Genomic DNA, 19,950 nt, shown 5'->3' with positions numbered 1-19,950 from the left:
TCAGCTGCACTACATGGCACTGTCTCACATGGAAAGGACACGAAAACCAACAGTGTGGGACACGAACAAAGAACAGCCCAGGATGGCACCGCCTTAAAGCTCCTCTGCACTCTCCTGGCTGGACACAGAGGAATTCCAATTATTTCTAGCACACTCTCAGGCCTCTACCCTTGCTTTTCTCTTGTTCTTCTGACTTGTATATAAGTCAGACAAATCTGTTAGGTAGTAAAATTAAGCTAAGGAAAAGAAACCTCACAATCCTAACTAGCTGAGATGCCTCCATTTATAACCTCTACTGCTTATTTGCCACCTGTGTGGACTGCACTAAAACCAGGCTGTGAGAAGCTACTCCAAGTTGTTTTAAGGTACACCTGTCCTGGAAACAGCATTACCCAGATGTCATCTGACAGGACTGTCTAAGAGGTGATCCCAGGACATACCTCACTTAGGTAAAAGCATCCTGGTGAAAAAACCAGATTCTAAGTCTCATTCGATGATCGATCTATGCAGCTTGTTCAGAAACAGAAGAGATTCCTTTATTAATTCACTTATTAAGCCAACACATGTCTCCTCTTAAAATAATCTAACATAGGCAGGATTTCATAAAATCAAACTCAGGCTGGAAAAGACCTCTGGACATGACTTACTCCAATTCCCTCCTAAAAGCAAAGCTAACTCCTAAATAAGATCAGTTTTTTCAGGGCCTTGGGCAATCAAGTTTTGAGCATTTCCAAGGACAGGGATTCCAGAATTGGACAACTGTCAAGCTTTGATCATGGTCAATGTATAAAATACTTTTGCTAGTACCTATATCAGTTTTCTTTGCTAAATCCTGTACCCACTGCCTCGTCCTCTCAGCACATGTTCAGCTCAGCCTTCCCTAAAACTGCCCATTAGGTGATTTGCAGGCAGCAATTTAGACTTCCCATTTTTAGCATTCTCTCTCCAGTCTAAACCAACCCATTTCTCTCTGTCTAACTCTACTGCCAATCATCCCACATCACCATCTCATTTTTCCAATTTGTACACTGTTACCCTTCTCTCCAATAATTATCCAACCCTTCCACTTGTGACTTGCAAGTTAAACAATTGCTTCCACTGCCTCAGAGACCTTCTGATATATTACAACCAACCTTTTCCCCCTCGGCCATTTCGATACCAAGTCTGTGAACACAAACTGTACACAAGCAATCCCACTTTTAAGGTATTTTTCTTCGATGATTCAGTGATGCTGAGAACTCTCAGAGTACCATCAATTGTCTGTCTCTGGGAGAGTTTTAACAGCCATGGCAGTAACTACACACAAAAAGCCAGTTCATTACTATGTAAACTATTCATTATTTGCAATCTCCCCCAGCAGTGGCATCACTGGGGAAAACATTGATGAGGCAGCACTCAAGGTAAAGCCCTGAAAGTCCCAGTACTATGTGCAGAGACACAACTGAACTTACTTCATCGGAAGGCCTTAAAAACAAACATTACAGGGCTGTGTCAAACACAGAACAAGAAACTTATTTTCCAATTGCTACTCAAGGATAATGCAAAACACCATTAACCAAACTTTGCTTGGGCTCTAAATCTAAAGCAGCACAGCACTCAGAAAAGCAGCCTTTACATCTGCAAAGATGAACAACTCTCTCCTGAAACTGAACTGCAGGAAAACTTCAGGAAGAAGTGGGTCACCATCAAGCTGGTAGGAGAAAGGGGGAACATTAATGTCCAACTCAAAATCCGACGGTTTCAAGGCTTTTTAGGGGTGAGGTTTTTTGTTTAAGATGTTACAAATAACAATCATTTCATTTTGTACCTAGTATCTGCCTACAAGTATTTTATTGAAAAGTCAAAATATAGCTGTGTCCCTTCTGCTGTCTTACCACAGAATCATGGAATCCCAGAATGGTTTGGGTTGGAAGGGACCTTTAAGCTCAGGGACACCTCCCACTAGCCCAGGTTGCTCCAAGCCCTGTCCAACCTGGCCTTGGACACTTCCAGGGATGGGGCAGCCACAGCTTCTCTAGGCAACCTGTGCCAGGGCCTCCCCAACCTCATACGAAAGAATTTCTTCCCAATATCTATTCTAAACCTACCCTCAGTTTGAAGCCATTCCCCCTTGTATCTTCATAAACATATTGTAGTTTTATTCACTTTTAGTTTAGCTGCAGCTTTGCAAACAACTGTATCTGAGCCAACAGTTAAAGTCACGTACAGAAAGTTCTGTGAAACATAACTAGAAGAAAAAGAAACTGAACAGTTTATCTGTCATGCTAATTAAAACAGGAAATATTTTTCCTAGTTGAAAATGCATTTATTAAAAACATGTCTACTGTCTGTGTAATGTGAAAACTGCTTTCTTAAGTTCTTTAAAACTACGTATTGGAACACAGCAGTTCTGAATTTTCTAAATTTACCAAATCTTCAGGACACTGACAAAGTAATTTTGCCTTGGCAAGGAAAATAATTATTACTCTTAAACCTACTATGAAAACAATAAGCAATGACAGATTTCTGTAAGCGACACCAGCTTTTCTAAGGCTACATGGCTCTTGTGAGGAACAAAAATCATCTCCTTGATTTTTAAATGTGTCCTGCAAGGCCAAAGGTCTTCAGAGTCATCTCCAGTGCATAACCAGGAGGTGACAAACATGAGTTCCCTGGGTTATCTACTCCTTTAATCCAGCTTCTGCTAAAGCAGTCCCTGGCAGGCAAAGCAAGGACTGGGCTTAGGAAAGCCGAGCTCCAAAGCAACACCTACTGCAACTACAGACTGCAGCTTCTCAAGCCTCTCCATTTACAGTGACATCCTCAAGGGTCAAGCTGCACAAACTGAAGTAATGTAATTTTAGAATCACAAGATAGTTTGGGTTGAAAAGGAACTTTAAAACAGGTGCTTCCAAACCAGTATCAGAAAACCTAACTGCCTGCAAATATTTAAATGTGTAATTACCAACTGACGAATATTTTTCACTTCTAGATTATTGTTACCCAAACCTTACAGAATTCCTCTATTAATATATTAATAATAGGTGTACATGAACACCTTTTGCACACCTGATGACTGACAGAATCCTGCACCAGCAGACAGCATCAAGCTCTCAGTCACTGGCCTGATCTTCTGCTCGTCGCTGCTTCCATCGCCACTGGAATTCTGCTCATCATTTTCTTCCTTATCAGATGAGGAAGAGGAAGTGACAACCACTTTCTTTTTTGACACTTTCTTTTTTAAGCTACTCCTTTTACTTTCTTTCATTGACCCTCTTTTAGTCTTTTTCTTACTGTCTTCATAAGACTCCTCATCAGAAGAAGATGAATCATTCTGTTCTTTTTTGGAAATTTTCTTTTTGTGACTTATTTTTTTCTTTTCTTTAGTTTCAGTTCGTTTTTTACGCTGCATGGCATCATCAGAAGAACTCTCCTCTTTTTGGGGAGATTTCTCAGTATCAGAGGATAAATCAACGTGTACTCTTTTAGCTACTCTTTCTCTCAAATTTCTCTTTTCTGTAAATACAGGTTCCTTTTTAATTTTGTCGTTTTCGGAAGAATTGCAACTTCCTTTCTCTGGAGAGGACTTCTCACCATCAGATGAGGAATCATCTTGCTCTTTCTTGAAACTTTTCTTTTTCAATTTTTCAGATTTCTTCGCTTTGTTTTCTGATCCTTTCTTGTTCTTGAGTCTGTCCTTTGAAGACTCAAACTTGTGCTCTTTCTTTGCAGATTTCTCAGTACTCTCTGAAGAAGAATCTTCTTGTGCCTTTTTCTTTTTCAAATCCTTGTTTTTGTTACCTTCAGGAGAACTTTCCTCTTTCTCCAGTGAAGACTTCTCAACATCAGAATACTCATCATGTTTTCCCTTTGTGGATTTTTCTTTTGAGTCCCTGTTTATCTTCTCCTTAGCAGACAACCTCTTACCCACTTTTTTATCTTTAGAAGAATGGTTCATTTCCTTCTCTGGGGAAGACTTTTCAACGTCATCATCATCTTCAGAAGACTTACCTTTCTTTTTCTTCCGATTTACCTTTCTTTTACTGCTTACTTTCTTCCTCTGCTCTTCTTCAGAGGAATCGTAACTATCCTCTTTTCGTGAATATTTTTTCTTAGGCTTTTTGGCAGCCTCAATTTTACTTAACATTTTTATCTCTTTTTCTAACTCAGAATCGTAGTTTGACGAATCTGAGTAGTTTTGTCGCTTCTTTTTAGCAGCGGCGGCGTTTTTAGCTGATTTGCCTCTTTTAGCATCTAAATCTGAACCGGAACTGGAACTTTTTCTTTTTCGTTTTCCATTTTCGTCCTTTACCGGCTGATTCTTCTGAAAATCTGAAGTCTTCTGATCATTTGCTGGTGCTTCACTATTGCTGTCAATGTCTGAGGAACTGCGACTCATCATTCCTGCCTCTTTAAGAACAGCTGGCATCTCATCAGAATCCGAGCTCTGATCCAAAACATATGGCTTCTTGGATTCGGAAAGGTTATCAGGGCTGGGGCCATCAGCAGCACTGTCAGAAGGATTTCTCTTGTCGTTTTTCCTCCGTGGCTGTTTGGCTGGTTTCCCCTTGCGCTTCTCACTGCCCATGTCGTTGCTGTCCTCCTCCGAGTTGGATGTCAGAGGGCTCATGTCCGTGGGGCGCCTCAGGGGGGTGGTTTTCACGCGCGGCGACCTCCGGAGATCGGACTCCTCAACAGGCACGGCCTCGTTCTCCGTGGAGGGTTCACTGCCAGCACTGTGATTTTGTTTCACAGGGTCACAGTTTTCTGCTCTAGGCTTTGCATCAACACTTTTATTTTCCTTTTCTAAACTGTTGTCTCGATCTTCAGCTTTAACTGTAACCTCTGAGAGGGAAACAGGAGTCAATTTTACAACCAATTCTTTTGTTCCTTTAGCCGATGATTTTAACTTGGTACTACCTTTGGCATCTTTCACAGGAGCGTTCGATTTTGTATTTGAATTTAGAGTCTCATGATCTGTTCCTGTATTTCCACTCTCCTGCTCATCTGATGGCATCTGAATCTCCATAGCAGATTCTAGAGTCTCAAAAATGTCTTCAGGAACAGATGAGGGAATGGACACTATATCCATGTCCAAAGCCTCTGTACTGTTCGGTTCATACTGAGGTTCTTCATTTCTGCCAGACTTTTTCTCTTCCCCAGAAGTAGGTTTGTTATCAGTCTGTTCCACTGTTGGAACACTTTGATCCATGGGCTCACTGTCAGGCTGTTCTGATACAACCTTTTTCGGCGTCTGTACAGTGTCATCCTCTTTCAATGCCACATGTTCCTTTCCTTCATCTTTTTTCACCTCATTTTTTTCAGATCTAACCTCAGTTTTTTTCTCTTTGGTATTTTTATCTTTGATTTTAACATTCAATGCTTGAATCTCCAGGTTCAGACCTTCTTCTAGTGCCAGATGAGCTTTTTTCATGTCACTCAGCACAGATTTAAAAGCCTTCAGCTGACACAGTTGCACAGTTGGGCTTATTTCTACATTTTCTGCAGCGTTTTTCAAAAAGCTTACAAAGCTAGAATTGAGATTTACTGTAGTTTCAACCAGCTTTTTTGTTTTCTTAAGCAAGTCTTTTGGCACCATTAGTGCTTTATAAGAATATGTTAGTGAACCTGAATATGAATTATCTAGTTTTTTTTCTTCACCATTACAGTTTGCACTATTTCTCTTTGGAGAAAACTTGACTGTATGGTCATATATTTTACTCTTTTCACTTTCAACTTTGATCTTTTTTTTGTTTTGTTGAAGTAACTGTTCTAAATTTTCAAAGACACTGTCACATGCAGTGACCAAGTCCAATAAAGGCTCTGGATGGCAAATATAGCAGTGCCACTGGTTATTTTCATCCAGGATAGTCGAGAGCTCCTTTCGACCCAGGTTGCGCAAAATGCACTTTTTACAGAAGGCGTTATGGCAAAAGTCACAGCAAATCAAATTTCCACCTTCAGCACACCACCTGAAACGAGACACGAGGAATGGAAGAGGTTTGTCTCCAGACCAACACAGTGGTAAACTCTTAAGCTGACATATTTAAAAATTCAGGTGATAAACAGATCCGTTTATGGAAACCATTTTTAAAAGCACATCTGAAAAGCACTCAGCTGAGAATTGGAAAATCAGAAAATTCATGTATTAGATTAAAAGTTCCCAAGGCTGAAATGGTCAGTAATTTTCCAACACAACTTCAGCACTGATTTTAAAGAAAAGAAAAAACTAATTAAATTTTATTTTCCCTGTTTCTTCTGAAAATTTGGAGAGAGGAGGGAGTGGAGTGATTTATTTTACATCAGAAGCAATTGGCTTAAGTCTTTCTAGCCTTAACTGATATATTACTACTGTAGGCACATATGACCTGAAAAGTGGTGGACAAGAAAGCTCATAAGCATCACAGACTGCACAATTTTGACAGAATTATGCATTTAGATATTTGACCTAAGGACAGAGAAATACTTTAGTATTTCAGAAGTGGGAAATGCATCTGTAGAAATAAGTTTCTGTGACTCACAAGGTTTAGAATGTCAGATTGTATCCCCACCTTTAAAGTGTTTGTAAGGTTAATGGGCATTATGGGTCAATACCCAATTAATGGGCATGTTATTTAGTTAGAAATGTGATGTCTAAAAGTGTTTGCTATTGGATTCATTTATTAAATGTTTTCCTATTAATTACTTAAATAACAATCAAATAGATAGGAAAACGCTGGGGTTGAGTATTTCTTGGTGAGAAATAATTGCTGATTAAGCTCTTATGCTCTTATGTACTGGTCTTATTTCCTGCAACAATAAGATGACTGACAAATAAAGATCCCCAGGCCAGAAGGGCTGTGGGTGTGTTTGCAGTTCCTGGGCCCTCACCTGCACTGTTCGTCCATGCCGTCGGAATCCCGGCTGATGTCATCGCTCATGTAATACTTGTAGCAAGTCTGCAAAGAGACAGGACAAGGAATTCTTTATTAAATCCCAACAAGGCTTCAGAGATTCATTTGATTTCCGAAGCTTGCCAGTAAAGGCAGCAGCTGCAAGGTCTTCAGCATTCTAAGCCTTTTACATTTGTGTTAATCTAAAAAAAAAATCTACCACGGATACAATAGGTCCCAAAACGTGACTTCTTATTTAGATGGCTCAAGGTTTATTTGAAAATTAAATAGGCTTGTGTTTGATTGCTGTGTAACTGTGTATTTAGAACATCAGCTGAATATTTCTCTTCAAATCTCTAAGTTTTTTCCCATCTATTTCCTACATAAATCAATACCACATCCTCCCCAGCACAATTAATCCTACATAAATGACAGTTTTCAGCTGTATGCTCCTTATGTTAGCATCTGATGCCATAAAACTTTACATAAAAAGGTCTTCAGCAATTATCCTGATGTTAACACCCAAGTATTCAATTTCCAGGTACAAACTAAGTATCTTTATTGAAAATTTGGTAATGGTAAGAAAAAAAACTCAGCTAGAAGTAGCAATGGCTTCAGTTTCTGAACTCTTTACACCAAATTTGGAAGGTGTGATGTCATTTTTTTCCCAGTTGCTAGTGAAAAAGGTTCTCCCAGACTTGCAGTTCTACTTTGAACAGGCATTAATACAAACTATTAGCTACATTCTGTCCTTTTACCCAGCAGATCAGTGAATTCAGAATCCAGAAGAGGATTCAGCACATGAATTTAACATGATGATGCCCCTTTACATGGAATAGATTTATATATCTGTTCAACTAAACTATCCAAACAATCAAAACCAACAAAAAAACCCAGTAACGTCTGATATTTAGACATTTGATGGAACATTCATAGTTGAAGGAAAACAGCTTCTCAGGTCTAGGACTGCTGACCTAAGCAGGAGAAAAATAAGGGCAGAACTAGGCACAGAAAGCACAGGAAGACCTGGAGTATGGAGATCAGGGACTTCCACTCCACATTAACTTAAGGCCATGTTCCACTAAGCAGACACAGAAAATTTAAAGGAAAAAGTCCTGGATGCAATTCATGTAGCAGAGCCCCCAGTCAAGAGCTGCTGTTGAACCCAACAGCCTAAAGAAGTTAAAAAAATGACCCAGGTCTCTTGTGGATGGCAGGAACACAGACAGCTGCAGCCACCTGCTGAGGATTTTCAAGCCTAGAACAAGAGCTGGGACTCCAGTGGAGATGGAAGACAGTCATCGTGTGAGCTGATTATTGTAAAGCATATTTGATAAAAGAAACAAGTCAGAATACATAGAAGAGGCAGAACATCAGACTACAGGCACACCTGTGACAGTCTGTCAGCTGAACATGGAACATTAGTCAGGAACTGGGGAGAAGGAGGAGGGAAGGGAACAGGAATGCCACATGTGCATTGTAACAGAGCTGAATCTCTCTACCTTTGGCAACACCTTTACAAATACAGCATCTATAGGCTGTAGAGACATGCAAGAGATATCTCGTATCTCTGAAAATTAACAGAGGTCTCCACAGCAGGGGTAGGGATGTTTCCTTCCTGCCCTGTTGCCCCCCTCTTTCCATTGCAGGCAACTCAGGGCCTCTCTGAAGCCATCAGGAAAGCAGGCAGTTGAAGACCCAGACCTGGGTTTAGGTTAGGTTTAGATCATTATTTCAAAGCTGCCATAAATTAAAACAATCCACGAGCTGCAGAAACCCAGATGGCTCTGAAGCTACTTTTCTGCTCCTTATTCCAATCTTGTTTTACACAGAACACTTTACCAGGACATCCAGACTTGAATCTGCTCTTACAATACATTATGAGTAGGCAGAAACTTCAGACAGATCATTTAACATTAAAAATTCACTACTATTACAGCCTTAAAGCTATAAAACTAAATTCCACATAAACTACAATGAGTTTAACTGAGGTATAAGAAAACAGGAATATAAATTTTTAAGTATATTTGCTTTTCCCCCCCGCTTTTACTTTCCTTAACTGTAACAGCTAATGACTAAAAAAAGAACTACTCCCACAAAAATCCCAGCCAAATCAACTAATATGACATTTCAAACAAAAACAAACAGTAGAACTGTTTACCACATACCTTACAAATAAGAACTTTCAGTGTAGGATGTCTGTAGATTGAATCCTTTTGAAAATGGTTCACCTGTTGCCCACAAGCTGTACAGCTTACAATTCCATGTAGTCCTTCCTCTATAGAGAGGATTATAAACCACACATTAATTGTTTTCTTTTTTTTTTTTTTAAGAAATCTATAGATACCTATTTAATTTTCTTACAATATTTCGGCCTGTCAGGTTTTAGGCCTTTATTTCTTTACCGCCCAGCACTAGAGATCTTTCTGTAACCACTTGTCATTTAAAGACTGAAAGAATTTCCCTCTAATTTCTATGCTCCACTTGGGGTGAAGATACAATTCTTTTCCTTTGAGAGATTCAATTTGGGCTAACTGGTCACCTCATGAGAACACACCTAAATAAGAGTCATCAATAAAACTCTTCCAGAGCAGCCCTGATATTCTGGACAATGTTCCCAATTTAATCTTTGTTTAACAAATGCATGTTTATATCATATTTTCTTTCACACACAGTTTAGTTTCTCAAAGAAGAATACAGAAAACTATTACAGAAGATGCACAAAATCCTTTTAATAGTGCCTGAAAAATCTTTTCTCACCTTTTGTTCCCTTCTTGATGGCGGTTTTTGCTGTTTGGGTTTTTCTGAAACTACAATTTTGCTATAATACACATGTACTCCCCATCTTGCTGATTGCTCTCAGTTTGTGGACCACCCTGCTGCTGTACCTATATTTGGTCAAGAAAACATTTCTTTACTGCCAACCCCCCAAATTCACTTTGGAAGGGGTGAACATGGGCTTGGCAGGTTCACTCCATGCCAGGCTGTTAAACCCACTAGTTAATACTGTGAGACCTTTCTGTTTTCAGCAGCAGAAAAAGGAAAATCATTTGTGAAAGCTCATACACTTTCAGAATCCTAATCTGGGATCAAGCAGATAGAGGTTTGATATGGGATCACTCAACTGTGACTTGTCCTTCGCTGCCACGTTCAGTAAGTGGAACAAGGAAATTAACTCAAATGGTTTCACTCAATGGTTACAATCTGAGCACAGACTCCGTATTTTTTTCTAGTTTTCAAATAATCACTGCCACAGAAGCACCAACACCACAATGTTAAGGAACTGAATGAACATTCTCAAGACACAGTGCAAGCTACCAGCAACCTGCTGCTGAAGCACCATCTTAGAAGGCTCAGGGGCCAGTGAGAACAGCTGATACACCCTCACAACTCAGGGAAATTCTGAATACGTGCTCTTTCCAACCTCCAGGCATGCATGTCTGCATGTCTGCAGAGCCTGGGCACTCACAAAGCCCTCTCACCACCTCAAAACCAGCTCAAACCCTGGTTTCAGACACCGCTGGCGACCTTGAATAAAGGCATCCGTCGCATCGCACTCCTGGGAAAGCAATCCCACGTTCCACAGCACGGAACCCAACCCAGGTCTGGCACACACCACAGCCAGCTCAGGGACAACAGGCCATTCCCTGCCAAATCCTGAGCCACCTCCCTCTTTTCTAAAGCTACGGGGAAGCACTATGGCCTCCTTCCTAAGATCTGTGAGTTGGCACCAGAAACAGAGATTTATGAGGCAAATCTTTGTAAGCCATGTTACTGCTACAAATGATGATGACCTAAAGAAATTCAACTACTACTAATTCATTAATACTGAGAAAATACTTACTTTAAAACATTCCTACCAGAGTTTATTAGCAAAAATACAACCATAACCATTCTGCAGACACAACACTTGAAAATAATGACACAATGCCTCTCAACAGTCTCAGATGAGAGCATCTGGTTGCTAGAAGGGCAACACTTCTATTACTACCACTATTTCTAACATAAACAGGACATATAATTCCTAATAAAAGTGCAAAGATGCACTCCACAATGAACAAGACGGACTGGCATTTTTTATTTTATCGTTATTATTTACCTGCACTGTGCAGACAATTCAGGATCTCAGGGACTACACATTTACCTGCTCTGTACATGCTCAGGGCACCTCAGTCAGGCACCAAGACACAGCTCAGTGCCACTTCATGCAAAAAGTTGACAAAGTTTGACAAAAACAAACTGGTTTGATATATTCCCTAATCCTGCTCTTGAGGCTGATTGGAGTCACATCCCTCACCTGGCTACCTTTCCTGGTCTGGAAATGGGGTCAACACAAGGAGTAGGCAGTACCTGTTCCATTTCCCTGGAAGCTGACTGGAGTTTAACACACATCCAGGAGAGCTCTAAAACCAAATACTATCAACAGAGACGTTAACAGAGCTGAGCTCGCCCTGGACAAAGGTAAGGCTTAAACTCTTCATGTCCCTTCCAAAACTATTACCCCATGTCAGGCACAGTACATGAGTAACCAGCCCAGATACTCAAAGGAAAGCCTATAAATTCCCTGGGGACAGAGAAAAAAAGCTGGAAGGGCAGGTCATACAAACTGTCCTGGGGATGCAGACACAGGCCACAAAGCTCAAGCAGAAGAGTCCTATCTTCTCAACACTGCACCCTTGAAGAGTTCTGTTGGACCATTTGCAAATGTTATAAGCACAAATGGGAAAAGCATTCCTAAATGCTGCACAGGACATCTTGCATGAATAAACAGAACCAACTTCCAAAGATTAAGAAAGGGATTATTCAGAGAAAACATCAACGCTCAGAATGTGATTAACATCATGCATGAGCCCATGTGTATGCACAAGCACATTTCCACACAGTCACATTTTACTCCCCTTCCACCACAAATGGAGAAATAGCACTTAATAAATTACAGTAAGACTCTAAGAGAGAGCAAGTATCTCAAATGATATAATGGGAAGAATGAAGAGTGTGTACAAGATCTGTTTGTATGAATATCCTAGGTACTGCTGTAGGTATGTGAATTAAGATATTGCCAGTAGTGTTAATAAAAATATCTGCCTTCTTATTGGCTACTTTATAAATAATCCTCCCTCTCCTTTAATTTTTGGAATGAAATACGAGAAATTAATTTCTGTTACTGCTATAATCTACCCAACTTCTCAATTTTAGCAGTAGCTATGGAAAAGCAGCTGACAGAGCAGTTTTTCAAAGATAATCCTTAGAAGGGCCCGCTGGTAGGGAATTTCTCACAATTTAAAAACAAAACAGAAGTCTTTGAATTGTTTGAGGGTTTGGGATTTTTCTCAGCTCACTGATGGATCATCTGCCTATACATGTCCCACATGGTTGCTTTCTTAATAAGTGAACATTCCTGTATCAACACTGTTACAACGTAATTCCTTAAAAAAGGAATACCTGTAACACCTGATTGCAACCAAGCAACTGTACCTAATGATGCATCCTATACCTACAGAAAATACGGAGTATAATGGGAACTAATCTTAGCTTTCACTGCTGCATTGCAGGGGCAGCAATGGAGGCTAATTTCTGTCAGTTAGCATCCTTAATGAACAAAAAGCCAGAAGAGTGGAGGTATTTTTAGGATAATTTATCAGAAATATGAACAATTTTTAGATGTACCAAATGTGGTCGTAAGCAACAATTTAAACCCGTTTTAATAGATGTTTTAAGTTGTATTTACCTCCACGCTTTTTGGGAGCTTCAGGTTTCATTTTAACGGTATTTCTGCTTCTAAATTCAGGCCCTTTAAAATCATCTTTGTCTTCATTCAGCACTGGCTCAGGCTGTACAACCACTGTACCTAGAATAATTTTATTTAGAAATTGGAAACCATTACACATCCAAATGAAGTGCAAAAGTTCTGTTTAAATAAAGCCAACAAAAAAGTGCAATCCGTTGACTAAAACTCAACAAAGTTCTGAATGCACAGCTGTTCACAGAAAAAAAAACAAAAAAACAAAACAACCAAAAACAAACCACCACACACTTCAAAGTGTTGCAGCTGTAGGACAAAAGTCAAAGACTGGATGGGCTGAGGAGCAAATTGTGCCCCCTCTGCCCTGATGTGGCACGGGCAGGACAGGACTGTCACACTGCTGGGGGTGTGGATAGGGATTTGTAGTGCAATGCTACAAATAAAGGACCTGGGTTACATCACTCAAACCCCTCAAAACCTCTACAGTAACTATGCATTTCTCCCTTTGTCCCCTTCTATCCAGTTTCCCTCGCCTGCATTTATTTCAGCATGAAATAAATGAAAAAGCAACACAATAAAAACTGCTTTGTCTTTAACAAAATTCAGAAATTCACATTTCCATTTCAATGAAGAGTACTGGTCAAAATCATGTGAATGAAAAAGCACATCTTTCCTACTTAAGGGCCCGGTTTTTATACTTTTGTTGTGAGGACATTGAAAATCATCTCATACTCTGAAAAAAATCATTCTGAAGTGACTGCTCTAAATACTGCTGCTCATGCAGTAAACAGCAGCAATTTTTCCTGTAACTTCCCTAGGTAAGAAATGGAGGAGATAAACAAACTCACACTGTAGTTAAGAGCAGAGGGATGTAAAGCTTATAGAATTAACTGTTCCTAAAAGGTGCTTAAAAATACATCTCAAATAACGACACTTCCAGAGTTAGTTTTGCTTTTGTTGATCTAATTGCTAATAAATAACCTCAGAGAGAACTTAGAATAAGACCACCAGGTGACAGAGCTTGAGACTTGTACAAAAGAAGGGAAGCAGTTCCTTCCCTGTGTGTGATGGTTTTACAGAGGTGGCTGCAGGCACTGACATTAAGCCCCCGCCAGGTCCCAGGGCAGAGGTGCTGGGGCTCCTGTGTGCTGGCTGTGCTCACAGCCCTGTGTGCACAGGCCAGCAGCTCCCCACACAGCCATCTCACACGTGTGCATTCCAGTCCATTTTTTGTGCTGCCTCATCACCTTGGCTAATCTCCTGAATTCAGAAATGAAAAAAGACACGACCTACCTTTCGGCAAGCTTTGCATATCTACATCGTTTTCTGAGTTCTCATTTGAAACGTCTTCATTTACAGTTTCATCTACAATTTGTTCCTCATCTGACCCAACGTATTTTGTTACAACTGTAGGTTTCCTGCATAGACAGAAAAAAACATGCTCTGACAAATAGTACACACTGCACTTCAGGCAAGCCTAGAGCTTTGCAAACATGATATTAACTGGGGAAAACTATGTTTTCTAAATTCATTTAGGACTTTATGAGGTGGGATACTCCAAGTTATTACTATATATAAATTGTAGGTTAATTTTGTTGTTAGGAACAGGAATTCTCCCCTCTATGTGAAATAAAAATATATACTAATAAAATATTTTGTTTCACAGGCTTGCTGTATTTTTTTGTAAAATCAAGGTTTGATGTGTTTTTAAGGAAGTCACACTTCTACCAAAAAAACCCTAAATGAAACACAAGTGAACGTCTACTCAGAAATTTTATCCATCATTCCAGGTTTAACAGGCAGCACAAAGAGAGCACACAGACATTAACAAATTACAAAAAGTAGCTTGGTTGAAGAGATGTTTTGCAAGGAAATAATGAAATGTGGAGAGAAATGAAAAAGCTGACTGTTGAATAAAAGGAACAGCTGCCAGAATTCCACACAAACATAATTTCTAACTGAATCCACAAAAATTAATTAATTTACTATGTCAGGATAGGAAGAAGAAAACACTGAATATGGAGCATAATTTTCAGTAGTCTCAAGGCAATACCCGAACTACTGCAGGATACTGGTTTTGTATCAGGAACAGTATGGTACATGTATAAGTGAAAATACCTTTAGTGATAAGACAGGATGCAAAAAAAGCAGGACTAAAACTGATATAAATGAAAAAGAGTTCAGCAGGACACTGTATTCAGAAGATGAGGGAGAAATCAAAGCCAAACATTGAAGAACATTAATGCCAGCAGACATGATAGAATAAACCAACTTGGATACAAAGGAGAGTGAAAAGAGATACAGACTTTTAAAGAGCAGTACTAAGGCAGCTGTTGAAACTGTGCATGAAAAATCACGAATGACAGAACCTGAACGAGCATCAGCCGAGAGCAGATGAGGAGCTGGACTAGAGCAAGTCTGCTGGTACCTGGGACACAAACAACCTGTGTCTCCTGTCGGTTCAGAGGGATGCTAAACAGTTAACTCCAGACTTTGTACATCAAAGAGGGCAAAAGGATTAAGCAGGGATACAGCAAATGGCAGATCCTGCACAGGACAACTCAGCAGCACGGTTGGATGCTACAGCCTCCCAGCAGTAAGGTACATAAAGCCCTTTTTTCCACACAACCCAATTTATATTTTTGGAAGAATCCTACATGTAGAAATAGCCAGAGTAAAGGAACTCTTTTATAAACGGGATAATCTTGTCTTTGTTTATAAAAATCAGGCTTTATGATCTTTACCTTTGACCCTGAGAAACGGTTTGAATTTTAAGTGTATTATGAGGCATTTGTTTTACCAGCACTCTGCTAACTTTATGGATTTACACTGGTGTATACCAAAAATATCTGGCATAGTGCATCGACTTTTCTATAGTTTCACATACCAAAAAGTAATTTATTTGTTTTTATCTTCCAAACCAACCTTTTGGAACGGGATAATCCTAAGGATTTGGTTCTTTCTGAAGAACTACTGCCCTAAAAACAAGAAAAAAATGTAAAGGTCAACACATTTGTATCCAAGGGACCTGTCAACAAAACCAGTTTCTTGCTTTAACTAGAACAGATCTCAGAAGTTACCAATGCTCTTATTAAAAAAAAAATAAATTAAAAAAGCAGCAGGAAAAGCATTAACAAGTGACACACAATTTCAACAGTCATGCCAGTTCAGTTAAACCAAATCTATGGAGTTTCAGATCAGAAGGAAGCAGCTTCCTGTGGATGCACCTGTGGATGCTCTTCACAGAGAAACCACGGCCTTTTCCAACACCCCCTCCCAGAGGGGTCTGCAAGGCTGGCCCTGGGCACTGTGCCCAGTGTGCCCCCAGAACTGCCAGCACAACACTGACACTTGTTACCTGGTTCATGTGCCAGAAAGCACTGGCTGCCTTTACAGGAAAACTGATTTTTCAGAGGGTTTTGCACTCATATCATAACCAGGTCTGGGCAGCTTAAAATACCTGAATTTACAGCAGCAAAGGCAAACTAAGGCAGGACTCTGACACTTGTGTTCTCTGCATATTAAGGTGTTGTCAAGCAGAATGTTTCCAGCAGAAGAATAGTTAGTAGTAACATATACTACATGAAAAATTTCTTTAATGTGCATAACACATCACACAGAAGAAATCTGCTCATGTTTAATATAGATCCTGTATGCCCATATTTCTTTCTCTTTTAAAAAAGGAAGCATATTTGCCTCAAAGGAAAACTAAGTACCTACTGTTATCTGAGTATCACAGTGTAAGTGTAAATAGAGACCAATTCGTTTAAACCAAAAATAGTAAGAGCCTGGTAACTTATAATCCAAAGAACAGAATAAGGATAAAACAATATTAACCAAATTTCTTTATAAAGAAAACCTCACTTTGCAATATGCTCATTATGAATCAGTTAAGAGCACTTATTTCTTAACAAAAATGCAACTGCACACCTCAGGTAAGCAAAGCCTAACAGTTAGAGACTGTTAGAGACATTGTTCTCAGGAATTATTGTGCACCAGAAAGACAATGAAGTTGCCCAAGTAAATTCATGTATTTCAGTAATTTAGAAATAAAAGGGGAGGAGGACAGAAACAATTGCTTGCACATGCCTAAATCAAAGTGAGTTTAATTCAAAATAAAAAAATTAATTTTACATTTATTTTTATATATTTTACAGCTAATGTTTCTATTCAACAGACATGATGACATTTACTGGGTGGTTCTGACAGGATTTTTTAAGTATTTATTGTAAAAGCAACATAGTGAACTCAGTCATTCTGCACTAGACATGCAACTAGAATTCAAAAGTGCTTTTATTCCTACCTCATCTCTATTGTTCTCCATTGAAGCTGGACTTCCTTTAGGTTCTCTACTTTTACCTATGGAGAGAAATTAAAGGAATCCACTGAACTGCAAGAAACATTAGAAGTCCTTCACATTGCACATCACATTGTTAATGTTTCACCAGCCTGAATAAAGATGACTGTGTGACTTTCAGAGACAAACTGTTGCACAATGAAACACGTTCCACTATATGGCATAAATTCTACAGAAATAATCTAGGAATCCCTTTCAGTTCAGTCCCAGACAGGCTGAGGAACAGCCTTCCCCTTGGTGCAGAAATCCTGAAGCAATGGAAATAATACATTAGTGCATTTTTGTTAATCTCTAAGCAGTTACTTCAAATTTTTTCTCTTACACGTCTTGACATTAGAAATAAAGTATTAAATCTGGGATCACAAAACCACAGACAAAAACCCCATCTGATATAGGATATGACTGTGAATTCCCATTTCTCTGTCTCAGGAACTGTGGAATATAAAGCCTAAACACCTGCAACCTATTAGCACCTGTTCCCATCCACCAGTCCTGGCAATGGAAGGGAATGTTTCAAGTTCAGTGATCCAATGATACTTGGAAGAAGATGCTCCAAAGGGTCAGGAACAGCAGGATTTTAACAGATGCACTACAGAGAAGGAAATATAATTACAATCCTGGATTATCCTGTAAATATCAGGATTATTTGTGATTTTAGCATAAGACTACTAGCACTGCAACTTAAACTTCAGTTTTGGGAAAACCAAACAATTTTCTTCTACACTTTAACATAATCAAATCACTTTGGTTAGAGAATTCAATGCTGGCTATTTGACCTGGGCTGAACTGTTTCAGTAAATTGCAGCAAAAATTACCCAGTCATTTCTGCATGTGAAGGAGGGAATAAAAAAATGGAAGCAGATGGTTTTGGCTCTTTTAAATACCCGAAATTTCTTCTCTGGAATATTACAGGTATTTCTGTATTCTGAGGAAAAAACCTGAGATTTGGAAGGAGGGTGACACACCTTCTGGAGATCACATGCTGCCCACCTTCTACTCTTGACCAATTTGGCCAAGTGATAAATCCATGGAAAATACCAGTTTGTACATCTTGGCAAAGCTTTCTTTGCTCTGGCAGCTCCAGTCCCTGCAGACTCTGCACTCGGACCATTCCCACAGAACCAGGGAGTGGCTGCACCATCCCCTCCCAGCTCCCAGTGCTGACCCCCTGCTCCTGCTCCCTGCTTCCCAGGGCAGGGGCTGGACTGGACACTGGAGCAGCCCAGGGACTGCCCCTGGCACCATGTAGGGCACAGGAGGGACACATCCAGTGCCAGTGCAGAGGGGAGACTGAAACATCAGTAAGGCTGGAAAATCAAGTACTGCTTCCTATTTTAATTGACCTCTGTGTGTGGCAGGGACATGTTCCAGCTCTCCTAAGCCATCCTTAACCTTCACCATCATCTCCCTCCTCACAACACAGTACCCAATAATTCACATATCTCCCACTTGCTGGAACAATCCAAGATCCACTACTATATAAACCTGATTTGGCCCCAATCACATCCATAACTTGAGCTTGTAACAAGCATCCTGTGCATTACAAAAAAAGCAAGCACAGTTGCTAAAGACACCGTCATCATCCACAGAACATTGGGGGGGAAGGAAATTTGCACAGTTAATTCTGACGTTTGCTAATATTTAAGTGTTTAATCCTGATTTTTCTACTTCAATATGTTCTTTTAGATCTCAAAACCAACACTGAAACAGGCCTGCTATGAATTTGCAAGTGTACCCATTTCAAAGACAATTTGTATTTTACAGCAAGGAACCAAATTCTACCTTTTAACTACACAGGATAAAGGAAAAGATTTCTTTTTCCCAGTGTGCTCCTCAGCAAAATTTCACTTTGAGATGTGTCTACACCACAATTTATTTTACTATTCTGCTGAGGTATCACAGGAGTCATTTCTTTTTCCTACGTTAGCAGTTCAGTTTGATGCTGGTGAGCGCCACAGGCAGCAGACTCTCTCAAAACAAATCATTAAAAGACAAAAACAGCATGCCAGAAAACCCATGGAAGATATTACTTAGGACAACAGGAGTTTGAAAATAAACTCCATAACACAGCCAGCACACTCTCATTCTCCTGGACTCCACCGCTTCAGCACAACTTTTAGCTCATTAAACAGTAGAGACTGAAAGGTTTTGCACCTGTACCAGATCCAAGTTAAACTAAGAAACAGTTTAACCAGTTAAATTTGGAAACAGATTTTATTCAGTACTGATACGAAATTATTTCACTTTTAATCACTGTAATCAAAACAGTGTTTAAAATTTGTCACCTATTTCTAACTTGTACGTAAAAATTCTAATAACCAATTCTGACCTAGTGCAGGACTCAAGGTTTTTCAGAAATCTTATTTCCTTTTCAAATGTTTCCAGATTACATGTAGAAACCTTTTTCAAATAACTACGAAAGCATAAGCTCCAGAACTTCTTCCACAACTACAAGGACTGCAAAAGCTTTACTTCAGCAGAAGAACCGAGATACTGCATTTATAAATTCAGGAACACTGAGCAAGGAATTCCTAGCACAGCAAATACACGTGTGTTTGCCATCTCGTGTTTCATAGAAGGTAAATCTAACCAGAAGGCTAGATTTTTTTTTCACATTTAGAAAGATTCAGAACTGAAATAAATATTGCATCAAAGGTCTACTGTGCATTTGTTAAGATATCACCACATAAATCACATTACGACTTTGTATAATTGCCCCAGTGAAGTGTGATAAATTGAAATAACAACAGCAAGTTAGTTGACTTGAGAATCATATATACACTGAAAGTTAAAAAGACCCATAAGATGTGTTTTTACCTGTGCTTTTGTTTTTAGATAATGCTGGAGGAGAGTTTGCGTCCTCAGATTCTTCTGATGAGTGAGCCAAGAAGTCATGTAGTTTCTGTACCAATGTGTTCAACTTGCTTTCACTGTTAAAATACAAGTAATACTTCAAATTACTTACATAGCTCACTCTAATTTACCAAGCTTGAAAGAAA

General features: G+C 39.4%; 1 protein-coding gene across 3 annotated transcripts in view; it reads right to left on the bottom strand.

Annotated features, from left to right (window-relative positions):
- The window catches only part of ATRX (ATRX, chromatin remodeler), a 77,186-nt gene that overhangs the window by 46,584 nt on the left and 10,652 nt on the right, over positions 1 to 19,950 (bottom strand). For 2 of the 3 annotated variants that reach the window (XM_017815970.1, XM_017815979.1), the window contains exons 2-9: positions 19,769 to 19,881; positions 16,898 to 16,953; positions 15,520 to 15,572; positions 13,888 to 14,012; positions 12,580 to 12,699; positions 9,020 to 9,129; positions 6,850 to 6,917; positions 3,049 to 5,951 (exon numbers count right to left, since the gene is read on the bottom strand). In XM_017815970.1, coding sequence (XP_017671459.1) covers positions 3,049 to 5,951; positions 6,850 to 6,917; positions 9,020 to 9,129; positions 12,580 to 12,699; positions 13,888 to 14,012; positions 15,520 to 15,572; positions 16,898 to 16,953; positions 19,769 to 19,881 — 3,548 coding nt within the window. The remainder of the gene's footprint in view (positions 1 to 3,048; positions 5,952 to 6,849; positions 6,918 to 9,019; positions 9,130 to 12,579; positions 12,700 to 13,887; positions 14,013 to 15,519; positions 15,573 to 16,897; positions 16,954 to 19,768; positions 19,882 to 19,950) is intronic. The other variant, XM_017815973.1, reaches the window with a different exon arrangement.

The sequence above is a fragment of the Lepidothrix coronata genome, unplaced genomic scaffold (genome assembly GCF_001604755.1).
Source record: "Lepidothrix coronata isolate B3197 unplaced genomic scaffold, Lepidothrix_coronata-1.0 Scaffold2, whole genome shotgun sequence".
NCBI lineage: Eukaryota > Metazoa > Chordata > Aves > Passeriformes > Pipridae > Lepidothrix > Lepidothrix coronata.
Note: the sequence above shows the minus strand (reverse complement) of the source record. Positions and strands in the feature narration are given on the sequence as shown.